General features: G+C 49.1%; 1 protein-coding gene across 4 annotated transcripts in view; it reads right to left on the reverse strand.

The window, feature by feature from the left end:
* Positions 1-22,179, reverse strand: part of TTC31 (tetratricopeptide repeat domain 31) — a 131,852-nt gene that overhangs the window by 109,054 nt on the left and 619 nt on the right. For all 4 annotated transcript variants that reach the window (XM_086964355.1, XM_086964358.1, XM_086964354.1 and 1 more), the window contains exons 2-3: positions 17,100-17,182; positions 2,898-3,003 (exon numbers count right to left, since the gene is read on the reverse strand). In XM_086964355.1, coding sequence (XP_086820481.1) covers positions 2,898-3,003; positions 17,100-17,182 — 189 coding nt within the window. The remainder of the gene's footprint in view (positions 1-2,897; positions 3,004-17,099; positions 17,183-22,179) is intronic.

The raw sequence follows: 22,179 nt of genomic DNA on the forward strand, positions 1-22,179 counted from the left end.
AGAATTTTCGAGTTGGAGTTCTTCCCAATCACCAACCCAAGATATCTTTCATGTCCGTTTCTTGTGACCTGGTGCCGGCACTAGGTGGTGCACTAACCTGCTGCTGAACTTTTCCTTAAAATAAAAGAACCAGCCCTCTTTAATCATTCTGTTCCCTCCTAAAGGACCAATCTCTCTTCCCCCCTTCCATCTCAAATGTCTAGGCTGTTGTGTCAGTGTTTTTTGTATTGTATTAGTTGATGTACAGAACATTGGAGAAAGCGCCATACACCTTTAATAAAATTAAGCCAAATAAGAAAGTTATGTATCACCGGCAGAACTACAAAATACTGCAGGGTAAATGTGATGTGATTAGTCTTGTGTTGTTCGGTATGACTTCAGCAACTGATTTAACAAATTCCAGCATATAATTCATATTAGAAAATCGGTCAGAATAGGTTGCTCCAGTTGCAGTGTGCTCACGTGCAATCAAGTAATTCACATTTATGGAATATTCAGCATAATTACTCCTTTGCAGTTTGGGAACGAGAAAGCAGACGCCACGTGATGTCTTATTTAGGAAAGTGCAAAAACAGGTGATGGAGAGAAGGCAGAACAATGTCATACATTCACCCCAGTACAGAGATCTGGGCCTAAATCCATCGTATTTTTTGCTCACCATGCCTTTCCAGTTTGAACCCAGCCATATGCAAATAAGTCTTGACCCTTTGCCTCATGGGAACAATCCAGCCCGAACTGCTAAGCCAGGTCCTCCCTGGACTGGAAACAAGCAGTGGTATGGAATGGGTATGCTCAGACGCGAGTCCCATGCTCACCACACCACTGGAGTCAAGCTATCCTGGCTGAAGACGGCTGATAGCCAGAAACCGGTCCTAGGATGCTTGATTCCGGTCCAGGAAAGACATGGCTTGGCAGTTCAGGCTGGACTGTTCCCATGAGGCACAGGGTCAAGGCTGATTTGCATATGGCCATGTCTGAACTGGGGTGGATGTATGACATTGTTCTGCATTCTATCCATCAACTATTGTTTTTCATTTATTTAGGAAAGTGCCTGATTGAGAGGCAGATTTGAGTGAGGATTTTGTTCTGCTGAACAGGCCAGCTGGCATCCGACTACCAAGTGTAAAGAAGACATTAAAGTAAACAAGCATTGGCATAGCCAATGGGTCACGCTTTTAGGACCTTATAAGTATTTCGTTATGCAGCAGAATATCCTTGGTGAAACAACATTAACTGTTGCATGGTTAAAAACTTATAAGGTCCCAAAGGAGAGACCTATTGGCTATGCCAATGCTTGTTTTTTCTTCTCGTAGCTGGGTCTGAACTGGGATGGTGAAGTGAGCTAAAGAATGATAATGGATTCTACCCAGGTCTGTGATGTGGGTAAGTGTCTGAAAAGTTTCAGCATTCCGTCCATCATCTCCTTGTGTCAACAATACTGCTTTGAGGCTTCTGCATGTTTTTACATATAATCTGGAGCATTCTGTATTACAGGTGGTTCAAAGGGTTACATTTAGTGAGCAGTGTATATATTTTTATTCTAGTACCACTATAAGAGTGAGTAGCTCATTCATGCCATAGGAGTGTTCACCTTAACAGTAAAGGTTTTCCATTAATGAACCAAAAATACAATTTTTGATAGCTTTCTAGTAGTCTTTCATAGAGCCATACTGTGGTACTCTACACTGGCAGCTAAAGGCCTGTGGATAAATACACAGTATGTCCTGGGCATCAGGAGATGGGAATTAAAGGACCTGCAGATTGTTGACAGATTCAATGAGGGCACCCACTATGGGACCTTTCCTGCTCCACCATGGCACGTTCACATTCATAAAGGCCTCACCAGTGAGCCAAACCCTCACTTTGGTTGGAGTGAAAGCGGAATAACAGAACAAAAGGAAAGCTGGAGGGTAATGAGATCTCAACTGAATTCAGACAGTACAGAATCCTGACACCGATCTTTCAGAGTCGGCCTGACTGATCTCCCAGTGAAGCGGACCTCTGGCTGCTGCAGCTGAGTGTGCACTTGGCTTTTTGCCCTTTAGGCTGCCTATCCTGTTTCTGTTTCTCTGTTTGTCGGTTTGCTTTTATATCATTGTGTTGTGTTACTCTGTTATAGGTTTTTAATAAAAGCGCCGGGACACTATTTTTGAGTAGCCGTGCTCTATAAAAGACAATATATAACATAACACTTGTTGTTCTGGGAATGGGTATGTTGGCCTTCTGCTGGTAGGAGGTGCTCTATGATCACTATGTGGCTAGTCATGCTGGAACAACTGCATCTCTAGGGTCTTATGAAGACAGTGCCTGGCAGCCTCTCTAGGGCCTTATAGGAAATGTAGCATACTCCTAACATGTCCACAGACTCTGGGGAACCATAGCTCCTTAGGAAAGATGGATCATTTGCAGGTATTCTAGGCTTTTTTACTCTTTGCTTAGCTGATGTTGCAGTCACAACTCCACTGATGGCAACAACAAATGCAGCACCAGGGGAATTATGGAGCACCTGAGTTTAGGACTGAAGAGTTTTAAATATGAATTATGTTTTGGGAGCAATGTAGAAGCCAACAATAATGCAGAGATATACCTCGGAGGCACAGTCTGTATCAAGGTGGCAGAGTTCTCTCTCTGTGTCGTGGCTACAGCCCAACTGCATTCCACCCACAAAAACTGGTCACTTCTTCCAATTTAACAGTCAAGTTCAGATGGACATTTTTGTAAAAAGATTAAGACTTTTTTTTTGTAAAGTGTTCTGAGGCCATCGCCTCATACACAGGCTGAGATATTCAGGTGCTTATTAATCTTAGCAAACCCTCTGTGGGTGAGGCAATGTGTGCTCAGCCAAGAGGAGGGCTGGGTCAGCATTGTGGGGTTAGATCACAGAAGACTCAACTTACCCAACTTTGTCATAATCTCGGCTAATCCAGGTGAATTTCCTTGAGACAACTGTTGGAACCTCTCAGGGTCGTTCATGATCATCTGTTTAACGATATCCATCATATTCTGGAAGAAGAGCAGAGCAACAAGTGAGAGGCACAAACCTTTCCGTAGCCAAGCCAGAGGTTCAAGTCAATAGCAAGCGGGGAAACAACGGAGAAGGGGCAGAGCAACAAGTGAGAGGCTCAAACCTTTCCATAGCCAAGCCAGAGGTTCAAGTCAATAGCAAGCGGGGAAACAACGGAGAAGGGGCAGAGCAACAAGTGAGAGGCGCAAACCTTTCCATAGCCAAGCCAGAGGTTCAAGTCAATAGCAAGCGGGGAAACAACAGAGAATGGGCAGAGCAGCAAGGGAGCAAAAAGCACCTTTTGGAATATAAATCAGCCAACTGCAATAAACAACTATGGGGCCTTCCAAACAAATGTAATTTATTTTTAGGACTGCAGGGGTTAGCAGGGCAACAGAGGAGCTGGTGTGGAGCAGGGGCCGGGTGTAGAGCAAGCATTAGGTGGAGGGTATTTGAGGGGGGTAGTCAGTATGAGCGAGAGCAAGAAAACCAATTCACTCTCACAGATTCCAAAACAAACAAGCATTGGAAATGCAATAGGTCTCGCACCATTAGAGTTAGTGCTTTTAGAATTGTTTATGGGTTTTTTTGTAAATGTTTAGCATTTTTGTTTCCTGTAGCCAATGCTAAAGTATTACAAATAAAAAAAGCCATAAACATTTCTAAAAGCTCTAACTGAAATGGTCTGAGAACTATTGCACTGTGTGAGGGTGAGTGTGAGTGTGAGTGAGGGTGAGTGAGGGTGAGGGTGAGTGTGAGTGAGGGTGAGGGGTTGAGGGTGAGTGTGAGTGAGGGTGAGTGAGGGTGGCAAGATATTTCTGAATGTGCCTGTAGTGGAAGTTCTTTTTCCTCCAAGTCCCAGTCCATGGTGGAATGTGGTTGAAAAAAAGCGAAAGAGAAAGCAGGGTAACCTGACCCAGGAGGGGGGAGGAGGGAGGAGAAATGCGTCTCGGCCGGAGCAGGGGGCGGAGCAGGGAGAGCGGGCTTTAGCACGGCGTCAGTGTTGGCATTGATGGGGGGTAGGGGGGAAGTGGGGATTTAAAAAAAATAAACAAACAAGACGGAGGGAAGAGGGGAGGGGGGAGGAGAAATGCGACACGGCGGGATGGGGAGGGGGCGGAGCGGGTAAAATAAACAACCAAACAAGACGGAGGGAAGAGAGGGGAGGGGGAGGAGAAATGCGACACGGCGGGAAGGGGAGGGGGCGGAGCGGGTAAAACAAGACTTCAACGAGAGTCGCTATAGTTCTTTCACAGGCCCATCATTTCAGAACTTAAGCATTTTCCGCGGTATATACAACGAAGCAATAGTGTTTGCATATTTGTCTTATGCAACTAACAACCATTGATTAAGCCAATAGTCCATAGACCTGGCTTGCTGTAGGTGCAATGTTACGTGTTGTATTATACATCTGGATGCAATGACAGGAGCAGCAAAATACCAGTTGGGCGGCGCGCTATGCTGAGCACAGATTTTTAGCTTATGTGCTATTAACCTACACCCTTAATTACATCAGACACGCCCCTTTGAGCCCCCAGTTTATTCATCCCACGTAAAGCCCTGCCGACGGGCCGTATATGAATTCTGTCAGGCCTCTTAAGAGGCGTGGCTCCGGGAGCACAGGTATGTATGTGCCATCAAGTCAACCGTAGCACCCCACAAGCACTGTTGGCAAGGAACGACTGGCTCAAGCAACGCAAAGAAATGACGCCAAAGATTGCTTGAAATGCGCCAGTAATGAGTCGGTCTGCGGGGATCTGCCTGCCCCAGGACACGGTTTTCACACAGCAAACAAAAAAGGAAAACATGGTTTTAGCTTCTCAGAGGAAAGGGCTGTTACGGGATAATCAATCTCCTGGTGTCTTATAAAAAGCAAAAATGCAGAACAGCAGTACTCGCTGACTTAGTAAACCGATGTTGAAAAGGTTTTTAAATTTTGTGAAAACAGTCATTAAGTTCAGATAGTGAGAGAGAAAAAGACGACTAGCGTCTGCAGTTGTTTAGCAAACAGGGCCAACCCTTTGGCTCAATAGCCTGTATGACTATTGTTGGGTTGAATAACAAAGGGCGGGTGGGTGGAATCCGCACACATATAGATAACAAATCACGAAGATGAAAAACTACAAGTCAAGGTAGCTATGTTTCTTGTTAGCTTGCTAATAAAAATTGGCAGAGAAATAAAATCTAGCCTTCTTAAAATCACTTGTAAGATTGTAAACCGCCTCGCTGTATAGGTATCTATTGTAGGTCTCTAGCACACTCACCTGTCCGTCGGTACCTCAACCCCCTACTGAGTCGAGGGGAAGGTAACTCGATGGACAGGGAGGTCCGTGTAAGTACAGGTTCGGCTGACCTGGTGGGGAACATCAATTAAACCGGGTCGTCCTCGGTATGGTAAACTCCAGGCACACTCTCGCGAACCGAGAGCAAAACATTGTGCGCGATGAGTCCGGTAAAAGTGAAGCGACCTATGATAGGGTTACAGCGCATGTAAGCAGTCATGATTGGCTAGAGCGCTGGCCAATGGGGATGAAGGATGAGTCTCATCCTCCAATGGAAACCCAGTTGCGCCGGCAAAGTCACGTTTTTATCGTGTTGTGTTTCTTGTTTAGTTTATGTGGTACCGAAGTCGGAATTACGAACAGAGTCGTAATCAAAACTGAGTGTAAAGAAAATTATTATTATATATACTCAATGGTCCACGGAGGCGCTGCGCAATGTTGATTGAGGCCATGGGGGACCAAATGGGAGAGAGCGATGATTAATTTATGCGATGTTCGCAAAAAGTCTGTCAGTTGTGAAACGACTCGTGATTGGTCTACAGTGTGTGTAAACCTGCGCTATTGGTTAAGGCGCTGGCAAATAAGAATGAAATGTTAGCCTCGTCGTACAATAGGAACGCCAAACCAGGAATACGTGCAAAGTCACATCCGAGTCTGAGGTCGTGGTTTATGATAACGAGTTAAACAAGACGGAGGGAAGAGGGGGGAGGAGAAATGCGACACGGCGGGAAGGGGAGGGGGCGGAGCGGGTAAAATAAACAAGACGGAGGGAAGAGAGGGGAGAGGGGAGGAGAAATGCGACACGGCGGGAAGGGGAGGGGGCGGAGCGGGTAAAATAAACAAGACGGAGGGAAGAGAGGGGGGAGGAGAAATGCGACACGGCGGGAGGGGGCGGAGCGGGTAAACAAAGACGGACGTGCACGCGCTTTTAAGCTCAATGCGCATGCGCATTGAGCTTAAAAGTCACGGGCACTGCAAGGAATCGCCACGATTCCTTGCAGTGTGGATAAAGAGTAGATAAGTCCCAATACTCTCGCCTTGCTCGATGCGCATGCGCATCGACAGGCGAGACCTAAAAAGGAAAGAGTTCCCTAAATGCGAGCAGTGGAAGGATACAAGTCAGCCAATCAAGAGGATAATAAAGAAGCTATGCTCCAATGGAGCAGAAGGCAAGCCAATGAATAAGCAAGCAAATAAGAGTGGCACTAAAGCCAACCAATGATGAGCAATAGTCGGCCTGTAAGCCTGCGTACGTTCTTCATATGATCCGCTGGAGGCCTTGCACAGACAACTTTCACAAACAGACATGCAAGAGCGGTCTTTAGTCTACACCTAGAAATGGCCATTATATCAAAGACAGGTCATCTTTATTAGCCGGCGAGAATGAGCCACAGAAACGCAACAGTTGTCACCTGAATGTGCAACTCTGAGATGTTGGTTACTCAATAGAAGTGTTGGTGAATCAAGCTCCCTCTGCTGTCGAGAAAGTTGTGGGTTGCAGTCTTCGCCACTTTACGCATCATGGTTTCACCACACTGCCAGTAATGCACCCCCGTGCCAGCCAAGCACAACTGGCTCTGGTCTTCCACAACAAAGCTGTTGTAGAGGGTCTCTGAAAGAGAGGCCAGGGCCAATGGGCATTCAGAGGTCTCCCACAAGAGGCGAAATGAAGTGTCCCTTGCAGAGTAGGAGGGCACAAAGGATCAATACGGGTCAGGCTGCCGTTTCACGATATGCAGCATAAGGACATTGATGGCTACCTTCTCAATGATAAAATACTATTTCGATTTTAGTGGTTTTTTGTTTAATATAGCGCAAATGTCAGCCAGCAGGGTTTCACAGGGTGGCACAAGGGCCAATCTCACACTGACTGAAGGCATAACAGACTAAATGTGATTTACAGTACGGTGTGTGTTCGAGGTTTACAGAGGATTTCAGTACAAGTTTATGGGGTAGGAAGAGGCACTGATCAGCAGCCCACCATTTAGACTGCAGCGACGACAGTGTTGGCCACTGCATACAGATCTGAGACTGGATGCCTCAGTCTGAGACTGCCTCTGTTCCTCGGACGAGGCAATCTGTAGTGCCCGCATGCTTTGGATGATTCGTTGTCCTGAAAATAACTATTACCAGAAGCAGGCAATCCAGGGTCGGCTTCAAACTGGATTTAAGTTAACCCTGGGCGGTGAACTCCGCTCCACTTGTGGAGTTTGTAGAGTTTTCCACGTAACTAGCGGGCTCAGTGGAGACCTGAAAAACTCCACCCAGAATGGAGTTTTTCCCCGCTCACGATTGACAGCGTTAAGTTGGCGAGCAAGGAAAATCAACCCAGCAAGATTTTTCCTAGTTCGCGATCGTCAACAAAGTTGGAGAGCGTGGTAAAGCAACCTCCCGGCGAGATTTCTCAACGTGGGTTTGTCATTGCGAGTGGTCGTGTATACTCGCGACCGCTCGCATTGAGAAACTGCCCGTTCGAGTTGAGAAAGCTGCTGCTCAAGTAAAAATCTACTTGAGTGGCAGAAAAGGAAAGCATCCGGCACAGTGCAATCAGTGCGAACAGCATTTTTCTACCTTACTCCGCTGCTGGCGGAGCTCCGCGTAGTGCTGCAGAGTTTTTCTGCACTTTGCTGTGTTCCGCGTAGCACAACTACGCAAACTCCACCCACGTTTAATTTTAATGTTATATCTGGGAGGACACTGGTGACTTCCCTTTGACACTCACATACGTGCCGAGCCCTCGGAGCCCAAGTGTAGTGTGACCGAGGATTTCTGCCATTCTGAAAATGCACAGGCAAATGGCATTTTGGGCCTGTTTGCAATAGGACAGACATTAACGGCTGAAAACGTGCATAGGGTTGCCCCCTGGAACTTTCACTCCATTGATTAGGGAGTGGACATAAATGGAGATGTGCTGGTGGTACTGACTGGCAGCATAGAGCCCTTTTGAGACAATGAGCTCTCAAAAGGGCTAGCTAGTCCATTTTGAGGCTGATTCGAGCCCAGTGAAGCAATCTGGCACTCAACCTGGAGACCTAGACCACAAACCTGTTTTCCACTGCAGGTTGATTGGAGCCTCCTGTGGGTATCCAGCATATTTCTAGCTCACTGCTGTGAGTCTTTAAATTGTTGGTCATTAGCTCCTTCAAATATATTTTATTAGCCATTTGATTCTTTGCATCTAAAGTACTGTTACTAGGGACCAGCCTGCTCTTTGTTAAAGCTTTGTAAATAATGCCGCTGGTTTTGAAGATGGTGCGGACAGGCAAGGGGAGCCAATGGAATTTCATCAGAGTGAGGGTGATGTGATAATTTTTCTTCACGCTATAGCATGCCAAAACATCCTCTTAAATCCTGGCATTCATCAATACCCTGCTTGTAGCATACCCAGACTGAGCCTTCCCTTCCCACCGTCATTCTGGCATCGATCAATACCCTGCATCTAACATACCCGTGTTAGGTTCTCTCTTCGCAACCCTTACTTTCTGGCATTGCTCATTACCGTACTTCTGGCAGAGCAGGGTTGAGCCCTTCTCTTGCCAACCCTATATCTTGGCATCACTCATTAACCTGATTCCAGCAAATCCAGATCTAGCTCTCCTCAATTTTACTTCCTGTCCTTGCACATTACTCCGCTTTTAACATACCCAGACACAGCTTTCCTTTCGCCCACTCATTTCCTGGCATTGAACAAAACGCTGCTTCTGGCATAGCCAGGTTCAGCCCTACCCATGCCACCCTTAGCTCCTGGCATAGTCGTTAGAATGCTTCAACCATACTTAAATCCAACCCTCATCTCGTCACCCTTAGTTTCTGGCTTCACTAACTACCTAACTCCTTGCATACCGGGTATATCCTTCCTGTCACCTTACTTCCTGGCATTGTCCTTTACCCTACTTCTAGCACCCCAGGATCAAACAGGTCTGTTGCCACCAATATTTAAGGCAATGCTAATTACTTTAAGGATGTCAGGAGCCAGCTCTCCCCTCACCATCCTCACTCTCTAGCACTGCTCATTACCATGCATCTAGCATACCCAAACACAGCCCTCCCATCACCACCCTTACTTCCTGGCACTCATTACCTTCCTTCTAGCATACCCAGCTTCAGCTCTTCCCTTGCCGCCCTTACTTCATTGTTAGACCTGGCACCTTGGCGTGAGTTTCCCTTCCACTTTTTGCTGGTGTGCCTCCGATGTTTTGCTGGTTTTCCGCTACTCAGGGCACTGCGCCACGGCCAACCCGTGCCGCAGTGCAAGTGCTCCCTACTGTAAATTGTACATGTGATTGATGTCCATGATTGGTCCATTGGATTTACTATTAGTCCCTAGTAAAGTGCACCAGGAGTGCCAGGGCTTGTAAATGCCAATACTGCTAGTGGGCCTGCAGCGCTGGTTGCGCCACCCACAGAAGCAGCCGTAAAATGTGTCTAGGGTCTGCCATTGCAGAACCTGCGTGCAGTCGCGTACTGTCATGCTGGCTGGGCAAATGCACCCACTTGCCAGCCCCTAACCCTTCCCTTAACTTCATATCAGTCACCCCTATGGTAGGCCTGCGGGCAGGGTGCATTGTAAGTGTAAGGTAGGACAAGCCCTGATGTGTGTGGCATGTCCTAGTAGTGAATGACAACCCAATTCGTTTTTCACTATTGCGAGGCTACCTGCTCCCCTTAGGCCAGAATGGGCTGCTGGAATTATTACACTCTATAATCCCAGCAGGCTCAGGGAACATGGTAGAGAGTCATGTTTAGTATGCCTGAACTCAGAATAATAAAATATTTCTTTTAGTAAAGTTTATTTTAATATCCTGGGTTTGCAAATGCTACTTTTAGAAAGTTAGCATTTGCTTGTCTAACCATTTCAGCCCGCCTCTGCCCTTGTGTGTATCTGACTGTCTGGGTGTGTGAGTGACAGGGCTGGGAGTTGACAGGTTGTGAATAGTGAGATGACACCTTAGTGGGAGGTGGGAGTTTCCCCTGAATGATGCATCAGGATGTGCTCTGCCTCCACAATGCTGGCTCCGCCCCCCTGGGGAGCGACTGATGACTCAGCCTGCACCTGGCCCAGGAAGGACCGAAGCTTGTCAACAAAGTGCTCAAGCTGCCCCTGTCTTCACAATGCCGGCTCCGCCCCCCTGGGGAGCGGCTGATGTGCCTGCCCTCACACTGAATGCAGAAGCAGAAGTACCCACCACAAGTGCTCAGGGACTGAGAACGGTTATGCAAAGGCCCCCCTGGCCTGTAAGAACAAAAAAAACTGGGTATAAAGGTAGGAGCCCTGCTCCTTGTAAATTAGATCCTGTTTGCGCTACAGAAGAAAGTCTGCCCGAAGAGAAGGACCTGGAAGGACAAGGAGGAGTGCTGCCTCTGGCCTGTGTCTGGTGCCTTGCTGCAAAAGGAGAGGAAAAGAAGAGACTACAAGAGACTTTTGCTTTTTGAACTTTTTGCCAAACTCTGCTGAAAGATCTCCAAGGGCTTGCCTGTGAACTTGCCCCCTGACCAGCGCCCCAGGAACAGTGGGCGCTACCCCTCTGAAGGAAGCTGCTGCTGGCGCGTGCTGTGTGTCCCTACAGCGCCGAGTGAAGGAGACTTGAGAGCGCTGTGCCTGCTGCCACGCTCTCTAACAATTCGTGCAGCTGTGTCCCTGCCCCGACCACCGTGACTGTGGCCTGTTCGTGTGCCAGCTCCAAAGTAAAGACCAGCCCCACGCTGATCCGAGCACTTTGACTCCCCCTTCCTACATTCATGTTATAGTTTATTGCCATGCTTCTACCAAACTTAGATCTAGCCTTCATCTCGTCCTGCTTAGTTTCTGAAATCACTCACTACCAAACTTGGAGGATACCCAGGTACAGCCTTCCTCGGACCACCCACACTTCCTGGCATTGCTCTTTGCCTTAGTTCTAGGAGTGATACAGCCCATCCGGTGCCATCCTACTTCCTGGCATTGCTAGTTACCTTGCTCATAGCATTACTAGGGTTAAACCCTATTTGCCAACCTTACTTCAAGGTATCTCAAATTACCTTACTTCTAAGCATAACCAGATCAAACTATCCCCCCTTACTACCCTTACTTTTTAGACACCATTACCCTGCTTCTAGCATAGAAAGGCTCAGCCCTTCCCTCGTCCTCTACCTACTTGCACTGCTTATTATAACCCTAATCTAGAACACCCAGGTCCCACCCTCCTCCTGCCACCCGTACTGCCTGGTATCGTTGGTCTAGCCATACCTGGAACTCGCCCTCCCTTCGGAACCCCACTTCCTACAATCATTCATTCCCCCTGCTTCTAGCTCACATGGTTCATTTCTCCTCTTTCCACCCTTACTTCCTAGCACTACACATTATCATGCTTCTTCATGCCCAGATTCAGCCCTTACTTCACCCCTATCTATCCTGGCATTCCTCATTACCCAACTTCTAGCATACCCAGATCCTGCAATCCCCCTCAACCTCACTTTTTATCCTGTATTTAGAGTACCCAACTCCAGCCCTACCTCGCCAGCCAAACTTCCTGGTACCACCTGTAGGAAGGTACCTCCTGACTATGGTTGCCCCCAACTTTTTGCCCTGTGTTTTAGCTGGTTTTGGACATAGTCGACCTGGGATCCTGCCAATCAGGACCCCAGGCCTACTGCTCTCTCTGTAAAATGGATTCCATGTACCCTAGGTACATTTCCAATTGGTACTGGGCCACCTTATCAGACCCTGTAACTCAGGGCATAGGTGTACCCAGGGCCTACCAGGGGCTGAAGCATGAATTATGCCACCCCTGGCTGGCCTCCTAAATTTGACACAACTGACTGCATGACAGCTGGGGCAGAGTCGTGTAATCACCCTTTGCTGTAGATATAGTATACCTATATCTAACCCTAAAATGGACACACAGATTCCTATCAGTCACTCCTATGGCAGGCCTTAACAATCCTGAAGGCAGAGTGCTTGGAATCGTGTGAGATGGTGCTCTGGCATGAGCTGAGCCTGTCTGCAGCTTGCGGAACCAAGTCCTAATCGCTGTTCCATGATATCGCATACCATATACTCTTAAGTGCATTATAATCCTCGCGGTTAAATGCTATCTTTGGTATTGCTTTATCAAAACATGTCGAGTAAGGTGTCATACGAATTGGAATACTAACCCCTCGCCAATTCTGGCGACGGGGTTAGCATTCCACCCTTCTAGAGGGACACGACATGTATGTAACTGTGAACCCCGGTTAAGGTTAACTGAAGCCTCAGCTCCACAAAATGGATGCTGCCACCACAGACACGAGTCTGACCTCCTGCTGCTGGGAGTCCTTCCAGCGAGGGAGGCTTGGACAAAGGGTTTCCTGTCCGGGGCGGTGCTAGCACCATCCCAGACAGGGATTTGTGTATCCTGGGTAGGCAGGGCTTTACAGGAAGGTGACTGCTGAGTGGCACCCCGGTGCTCACTACGCATAGGCCGGTCAGAACCAGTTCCAGGGGCACACCAGCCCCTGGCCTGGGGAAAGTCCGGCAGGGGAGAGGGGTGTAACCACCCCCCTCCTAGTCCCACCCATAGGCAGGACCTAGTCACCGGGTCAGCCCCCTTTTTTAGTATAAAGATAGGAGCGGGCCCCCTGTTCAAATTAGATCATCTTTGGAATCAAGACACGACTTTCTGCGAAAGGACATCAAGATTTCTTCTTCAAGATTCTCCCTTGTGGCTAAGGAGTAGTCACCCTGCATCAAGCGGGCACCATCCTAAGAACACTGCGGTCTGCTGCAAGTCCTTCTTCACGAATCAGACGACCCAGCTCGACGAGACCCGGCTTCCCTGGCACCTCTGACCTCTACTCACCTCTACAGCAAAGCTGAGAACTGTGAGTGCGACGAGACCTCGAGGGACCGACGATCGCCAAGACTGCACGACTTCTTTGCAATAAGCCCACCGTGTGCTCCACTGGTGAGTGCTTTGGGGTCCGAGAAACCACAACCCTGAGCAGCTCCAGCACCGAAGATCAGCCCTCCAGCATCTCCACGATCTGCGTGGGGCCCTTCTGCTTTTGTGTGCTCACCGCGCTGTGTGGCTACTAGCTGGCTGGCTTGTGGCCTTCTTCACGACGCCTGACGACATCACTGCTGCTGGTCTGGTTGCTCCAGACTGGCCCTTGCTTCCTTGCAACAGAGAAGCACCCCGGACCCTCCTGGTCCACTCCAGACGCCATTTTGAGTCCACCGCGTGGGCTTGAATTTGCCAAGGCTTTGTTGCCCAATCCTGGGTCCAGTGACGCCGACAGCTTCAATCTTCGTGGGACAGCTCGCTCCTCCATCCTGGTCGCCGACAACGCCTCCTGGTCCGCGAGATCTGCGAGCACAGCGTCACCCACTCACCTAGTCGAGGTGACTACCATCCGGTGCCCTCTTGGTGCCACCTGACTACTGGCTAGTAGTCTCGAACTTGGTCCCCTCTGCTTTCAGGTGTCATCTTCCTTCGATCCAGGCTTGGATCCATCGAACTTTCTTCACTGGTCGCCTGCCAGCAACTTCTTTCTTCCAGGCTCCTGGTCCGTCTACGAGGATTCCCGACGTCTTTTGAGACCTATGCAGCTGCAGCCCCTGGGCTAGGTAACCTCGGCATTTCGGTGCCACAGCATAGCCTCACTATCCAAGGGTCAGAATCCACTTTCGTTTTCCTCCTACCAGGTCGGGTTCGCCCGAGAACACTAAACTTTGTCTTTACTAGCTACCATAGACTTTGTCCCGCATCACGCGTGAGTGCACACTCTGCACCCGAGTCCCCTGGGTCTCCTAGAAGTAATCTGAAGATTCTATAGTCAAGATCTAGCGATTCCAAAGCCTATTAGTACTGTACTTACCTGCTAGTAATTTCGCATTCCACTTTCAGAGTATATGGTTTTCCGTGACCCTCGGGCATTTGTATATACTGTGCTAACTTAAGTATTTTCGTAAGAGTTTTGTTTTGTGCTTAGTACCCTGTCCTCATAAAGAGTACAGGGCTGTTGTGATTTTAATAAATACAGTTTATTTTCATAACACTTGTGTGGTGTCCTTTCACTGGGTGTTCAAGGGGTACATGTGTGGTATAACAGCTGGCTTAACACGCCCTCTCGAGTCTTTAGCCTTAGACTGCTCGTATCCATGCTACTAGGATAGCTGGTCTATAAGGTTGACTTACAACCAATCATCAATAAGGGTTGTTTGGACTGATACAAAGTGCTCACTAGAATAGTGAACATTATATATCAGGCCAACTTCTCACACCACCCATTAACTTGCTTCTAGCATACCCACTTGCTCACCCTCACATCGCTCATTAACCTGCTTCTAGGGTACCCACATCGAACCCTCCCTCGCCACCCATACTTTCTGGAATTACCCTGCTTCTAGCATACCTACATCTAGCACTCCCCTTGCTCCCCCTCACTTCCTGGCACATCATTACCCTGCTTCAAGCTTACCCTAAACCCAGCTCTACCTCGCCACCCTCACTTCCTGGCAACACTCATTACCCTGCTTCTAGCATACCTACATCTAGCACTCCCCTCACTTCCTAGCATCACTCATTACCCTGCCTCTAGCATACCCACACCCTGGCCTCCCCTCGCTCCCCCTCACTTCCTGGCATCACTCATTACCCTGCCTCTAGCTTACCCACATCCTGCCCTCCCCTTGCCACCCTTACTTCCTGGCATCACCCATTACCTTGCTTCTAGCTTACCCACACCCTGGCCTCCCCTCGCCCCCTCACTTTCTAGCATCACTCATTACCCTACTTCTAGCATACCCACACCCTGGCCTCCCCTCGCTCTCCCTCACTTCCTGGCATCACTCATTACCCTGCCTCTAGCTCACACACATCCTGCCCTCCCTTCGCCACCCTTACTTCCTAGCATCACCCATTATCTTGCTTCTAGCTTACCCACACCCTGGCCTCCCCTCACCCCCCCTCACTTCCTAGCATCACTCATTACCCTGCTTCTAGCATACCCACACCATGGCCTCCCCTCGCCACCCTTACTTCCTGGCATCACCCATTACCTTGCTTCTAGCTTACCCACACCCTGGCCTCCCCTCGCTCCCGCTCACTTACTAGCATCACTCATTACCCTGCTTCTAGCTTACCCACACCATGGCCTCCCCTCGCCACCCTTACTTCCTGGCATCACCCATTACCTTGCTTCTAGCTTACCCACACCATGGCCTCCCCTCGCTCACTTACTAGCATCACTCATTACCCTGCTTCTAGCTTACCCACACCATGGCCTCCCCTCGTCACCCTTACTTCCTGGCATCACCCATTACCTTGCTTCTAGCTTACCCACACCCTGGCCTCCCCTCGCTCCCGCTCACTTACTAGCATCACTCATTACCCTGCTTCTAGCTTACCCACACCATGGCCTCCCCTCGCCACCCTTATTTCCTGGCATCACCCATTACCTTGCTTCTAGCTTACCCACACCCTGGCCTCCCCTCGCTCCCGCTCACTTACTAGCATCACTCATTACCCTGCTTCTAGCTTACCCACACCATGGCCTCCCCTCGCCACCCTTACTTCCTGGCATCACCCATTACCTTGCTTCTAGCTTACCCACACCATGGCCTCCCCTCGCTCCCGCTCACTTACTAGCATCACTCATTACCCTGCTTCTAGCTTACCCACGCCATGGCCTCCCCTCGCCACCCTTACTTCCTGGCATCACCCATTACCTTGCTTCTAGCTTACCCACACCCTGGCCTCCCCTCGCTCCCGCTCACTTACTAGCATCACTCATTACCCTGCTTCTAGCTTACCCATACCCTGGCCTCCCCTCGCTCCCGCTCACTTACTAGCATCACTCATTACCCTGCTTCTAGCATACCCACATCCTGCCCTCCCCTCGCCACCCTTACTTCCTGGCATCACCCATTACCTTGCTTCTAGCTTACCCACACCCTGGCCTCCCCTCGCTCCCGCTCACTTACAGCATCACTCATTACCCTGCTTCTAGCTTACCCACACCATGGCCTCCCCTCGCCACCCTTATTTCCTGGCATCACCCATTACCTTGCTTCTAGCTTACCCACACCATGGCCTCCCCTCGCCACCCTTACTTCCTGGCATCACCCATTACCTTGCTTCTAGCTTACCCACACCCTGGCCTCCCCTCGCCACCCTTACTTCCTGGCATCACCCATTACCTTGCTTCTAGCGTACCCACACCCTGGCCGCCCCTCGCTCCCGCTCACTTAACAGCATCACTCATTACCCTGCTTCTAGCTTACCCACACCATGGCCTCCCCTCGCCACCCTTACTTCCTGGCATCACCCATTACCTTGCTTCTAGCTTACCCACACCATGGCCTCCCCTCGCCACCCTTACTTCCTGGCATCACCCATTACCTTGCTTCTAGCTTACCCACACCCTGGCCTCCCCTCGCTCCCGCTCACTTAACAGCATCACTCATTACCCTGCTTCTAGCTTACCCACACCCTGGCCTCCCCTCGCCCCCCTCACTTCCTAGCAACACTCATTACCCTGCTTCTAGCTTACCCACACCATGGCCTCCCCTCGCTCCCCCTCACTTCCTAGCAACACTCATTACCCTGCTTCTAGCTTACCCACATCCTGCCCTCCCTCACTTTCTAGCATATTCCCCTGTTCTAGTATACTCGGACCCAGCCCATCCTCACCACCTTTAGTTACTCCTATCAAGCATTACTCCTGCATCCAGCCCCCTCTCGACCCCCCTGCTTCTTCTGGTATACTCGGCTCCCGCCATCTCTACACTCATGCAGACTTGCTGCAGATCTCACGGGCAGGCAGAGCAGACGCCGCAAGAAGAAGAGACTCACGTGGGGGGCTGCGCGGTCCGGCGGGTCCTCTCGCCTCCAGACTGCAAACTGCCCTGGGGGCACATAGGGCGAGCGGGCATCTCCTGCGAAGGAAGGAGGCAGGGGTGTTAGAACAGGCTCAGGGAGCAGAGAAACGAAAGTGATAGAGCCGCCCCCTCCTGCACCTCGGAAGGGAACCTCCCCCAGCAGCTGAGAGCCCTGCCCTCACCCAGCCGCTGAGAGCCCTGCCCTCACCCAGCAGCTGAGTCCTCAGCACCATCCAGGTCCATGCATCCTGAGAGCCCCGCACCCTCTGTCCCATGAGCCTTGCCCGTTCAGTACCATGCACCCGGAGAGCCCCGCACCCTCTGTCCCAGGAGCCTTGCCCGTTCAGTACCATGCACCCGGAGAGCCCCGCACCCTCTGTACCAGGGGCCTTGCCCGTTCAGTACCATGCATCCTGAGAGCCCTGCAGCTTCCAACGAGGCACCTTTTCCCTATCCCCACCCGCAGCCTCCCTCCCAAACAGACAGGACCAAAGGGCCCCATCCGGACAGAGGTAATGTTTCATTAATGTCACAAGATTGCTTTCCTACAAGGGGGTCTCCATCGTCCTGGGGTGAACGTAATGCTCGCAGTGTCCCCAATCACCCTGGGACTAGAGCCAGGAATCTCCAGGTCTCTCCCCTATCACAACGGGAGAAGACCCCGGGCCCTCCCCTGTTACACTGGGAGCAGAGCTCTGCCTTTCAGTGTCTCTTCTCTGCTCCCATTGTGATAGGAGACAGACCTAGAGATTCCTGGCTCTGCTCCCAGTGTGGCAGACCCAGCACTCCTCGCTGCCACACTGGGAGCAGAGCTAGGAATTTCTAGCTCTCAGCAGCACCCTCGTTAACAGACCTCCCGGACTCCGCCCCCCACCCCCCTTTCCACGAGTTCATAGCAGACTTTATTGCTCACCACGCTCTTGCCTCATAGGAATACCTCCTCCTCGGCGGCCTCAATTTCCACCTGGACATCCTCGACGACCACAACAACTCATCCCTACTAGAAAGCTTCACCACCATCGGACTGAAACAACTGGTCTCCTCACCAGCAACACTCAGCAGGACATACCCTTGACCCTCATCTCCACAGGCAACAACATCTCTGTTAGCCGCACCTCTGAACTACATTGGAGAGACCACCAGTGTCCACTTCTCCATGAAGCACACCGAACACCACCACGCCAGACAAGAAACTGGAACAAGGTCTCCAAAGACCAACTGGCCACCTCCCTCAGCAAAGCCCCACCGCCGACCACCACAAACGACAATGTCTCAGCATGCAACTTCAACAGATGGATCGCTGTCAGCGCAGACACAATGGACCCCTTTAGTAAGCACGCAGGCAAGCAGCTCTCCGGGAAAGCCAGTTTGTTCTCCTCCACCACCCAAGAGTCCAGGAGCACCTGCAGACTCGAAAGAAGATGGAGGAGCAACAAGACCTATACACACCACGCAGTCTTCAAAACGGCTGTCACTGCACCACACCACCACCTCATTGAAACCACCAAGAAAGCTGCGATACAGGAATGCATCAACGCCAATGCACACAACAGCAAAGAACTCTTCACTGTTATCAAAGAATTAGCCAAACCTTGCACAGACACCACAGACCGCTCCCCCCACTCCCCCAAGGTCTCTGCGACTACCTCGCCACCTTTTTCCACTGCAAGATCCTAGATATCTACAACAACTTCGGAATCCAGGAATGTTCCCACCGCACCCAAATTATCGTAATAAGTGACAACATCTCTAAAAATTACTCTAATATACAAAGACCAACAGAAACCTTTTCGGGTTGGAAATATCACAAAAATCAAGAAACCTTAAGATACTGCTCACAGCCTGAAGAAGTTGCAGGGTAATCCCATGTAATAGTGACAAAACATGTGTTGGCTAAGAAACAGAACTAAGTGAAGTACAGAACAGACTTCACTCACAGAAGGACTCCAATAAATCACCTTGAGATAGACAAGAAAGACAAACTGATGTGTTCATGAACCTTTATATGTAATTTCAAAAGTGTGCAGAGGATCTGTATCTATGGGTGAGTGGCTTTCAACCACATACTTGGGGATCTGGTGGGTTTTCCCTACCTCATTGCACAGTACCAGATTTCATACTGTAACCCAGTTTATATGTGATAAAACCATAGAGCGCCGTTTTCCCATTATCCACCACCAGTTCTGTATCCAGAATTATTACGGTGCAATTCTTCTGCACCAAAGGTGGCAACCAACACAAAAATCATTCAATACAAAAGTAACATGTGACATTTCATGTAACAAAATAACTATACGTAGGCTTTAATCCAGGAAAAACAACAATACACCATGTGTATTGACTTGAGCATATGTCGTTGACAATCAATATTTCACCCCTGTTGGGTTCACCACAGCTTTTCATTATAAACCCATAAGATCAATGGCACTGGAGATATTTTTTGCCAGTGAACCAATCGGGCCTCTAGCTGTTATCACAGGCTTGTTACCATAACCAACTGAGGCCTCCAGCGCAGAGCGTAAGCTTAACCACAAGGTAACCATCAGGCAAGAAATTGCAAATGTTTACAAAATTACAGTGGAAAAAGCAAACTACTATTTCTCCTAAAGGGGTTTAACAACGATTCCCACAGTACAAATCTTCTATACCTGTGGTTTGTCAGAGGGGGTAACCAATACCAACCAAATCCCTACCTTCAGGTTTTAGCATGGTGTAACAATCCAACCGTAAAAGACTTGCCTTTAACACATGCTTTGCACATGTAAGCACCCCCTTGCTTTCTCATAACATTTAGTTATAAACAGATGGCAACCTAAGGTACCTGATATAACTTTCCAAGTGAACCGACAAGGCCCCTAGCCTTTAATAATGGCTTGACATTATATACAACACAGGAATACCGAAGTGTGCATAAGCTGGCAACCATCGGGCACAGATTTATAAAATACCACATATGTACAAAAGTACAGTTGGCAAACAATATACAACCACTCTCAATAGGGCCAAACCAGAATCATCAAAGTGAAACCCTACTAAACCAGCGTTTGTCAGACAGGGCGACCATCATCAAAAACCTTGCCTACTATAATAATCTGTGACATTAACATGTATCCAAATGCCTTTGTACAGTCTGCAAGATGATATGAAAAGAATCCACTGTTCGAGGTCTACTGCTTTTAACATATGCTTTTCACAATAAATGAATCAGGCCAAATGCCTTTGTCATAACTTCTCATATTAACCCGTTCCATGCTGGTGACAGAACCACTCCGTCACCAGCCTCGGATGCGCTGTGCTGGAGCGGTTCCGCCTCGGCCCGCCCGCGCGGCAGCGATCTCGTGTATGCACGGCGCCTTCTATTGAGCGGGCGGGGTCGTGACAGAACCACTCCGTCAAAAGCACAGCACGCCCGAGGCTCGTGGCGGAGCGGTTCCGTCACGAGCACAGGAGCGCCGCGCACCCCCTAGCGCTGCGGCGGAATTACCGCCACAGCCAAGGGGTTAACCAGCCACACCTAAGGGACATGTCATAACATTTCCCTGCATATGAAGCAAGCTGACTGTTGTGTTTTGGCTTGTCACAATAATCCCCATAGGCCTACTGAATCAAGCATTCATTTGTTTTCTAACAAGGTGTCAGGCATAGGGTCATACAATTGAAAATGTACACACAATTAATCATGAAAAGGTAAAATACTATCTCTCCTAAGAGCTTAGCAAGGATTCTCACAGTGCAAATCTTCTACATTCCTACTTAGTCAATGGCAGTAACAAACACCAAAACTATTGCCTACTAAGGTAACCTTAGAGCTCCCACATGACAAAAAAACACCGTCAGTTAGACTTTGATTCAGAGTAATTAAAATCCACCCTTAAATGATCGTATTATCTTTAAAACATGATTTCCACTGTCAGTAGGGCTGCTATACTGGCTTTTTTTTTAAATAACATTTCATAATAAACACACCACACCTATAAAATGTGGCATGACTTCTTCCAATGAACTAATAAGGCATATTACTTTTAGCACTGGCTTTCCAGCTTACCTAATGCCGGCCTATTTAAGTGCATGTAAACTGGCAAACGTTATGGACACCTCAGGGACACTAGAATTGTAGCAAGAGAGGACCAAGTTATGCGTCATGGGTTGAGTACATTATGCAGCAAGAAAAGGCAGATCATGCGGCATAATGCAGAATATTTTGTAGCAGTATTACTTAATTACTTTGTCTTTTTTAAACTTTGTAATACTGTTTGGGTATTGGTTGGACCTCATTAATACCAGTTTAACACCCAAATATAACAATAAGCAACAGAAAGGTGGCCAGTCGAGAATATGCAAAGGGCCTTTCACTGCACGGCAACATGTGCTGCTGCATTGATAGTAACTTTTCAACCCTTTGAGCTAGAATCAAAACTTTTTTGGGTTAAAATTGGCAGATGATTGATTAGGTGGCAAATGTATAATTATGCGAAAATCACAGGAGACGCACAATTGCATAATTCCAGTGTCCCTGGCATACGTATAAAATATGTGGACAAATATGTGGAAAAACACAGCTTGCAAAACACCCAACCCCTCCCAACAGGGCCTAAGATGCATCATCACAGTGAAGCCACCAAGGTCTGTCAGAGGGGTTTACCCAGACTTAATGAACGAAAATTAAGTGATTAAAATTGATTAGTGGACTTTGAATTAAAAAAAAGGGTGATAGAAGAAGGAAACCCCTCCCAGCTCCACGGAGCTTCATCTGCCAGGCACTGGTACACCACACACGGGGGAAGTCCCAGCACACTCTGGGGAGCCCCCCACTCCGTGCAGTTGTCTCCCTTCTGTAACCCCACCCTGATCTCCACCACACGGAGGAGAACCCCCACAACACTTGTGGGCAGCCCACCACCCCGGCACAGGTGCCCCCCTCTGTAACCCCTCCCTGACCAGCAGGTATGCGAGAAGCTCCAGACCCCAGCACACCCCTGGGGGAGCCCACCTCCATGGCCCAGGTGCAAATCCCACCCCTCCCCACTGATGTAACCCCACCACACTTGAGAGAC

The sequence above is a fragment of the Lissotriton vulgaris genome, chromosome 3_2, assembly GCF_964263255.1.
Source record: "Lissotriton vulgaris chromosome 3_2, aLisVul1.2, whole genome shotgun sequence".
Taxonomy (NCBI): domain Eukaryota; kingdom Metazoa; phylum Chordata; class Amphibia; order Caudata; family Salamandridae; genus Lissotriton; species Lissotriton vulgaris.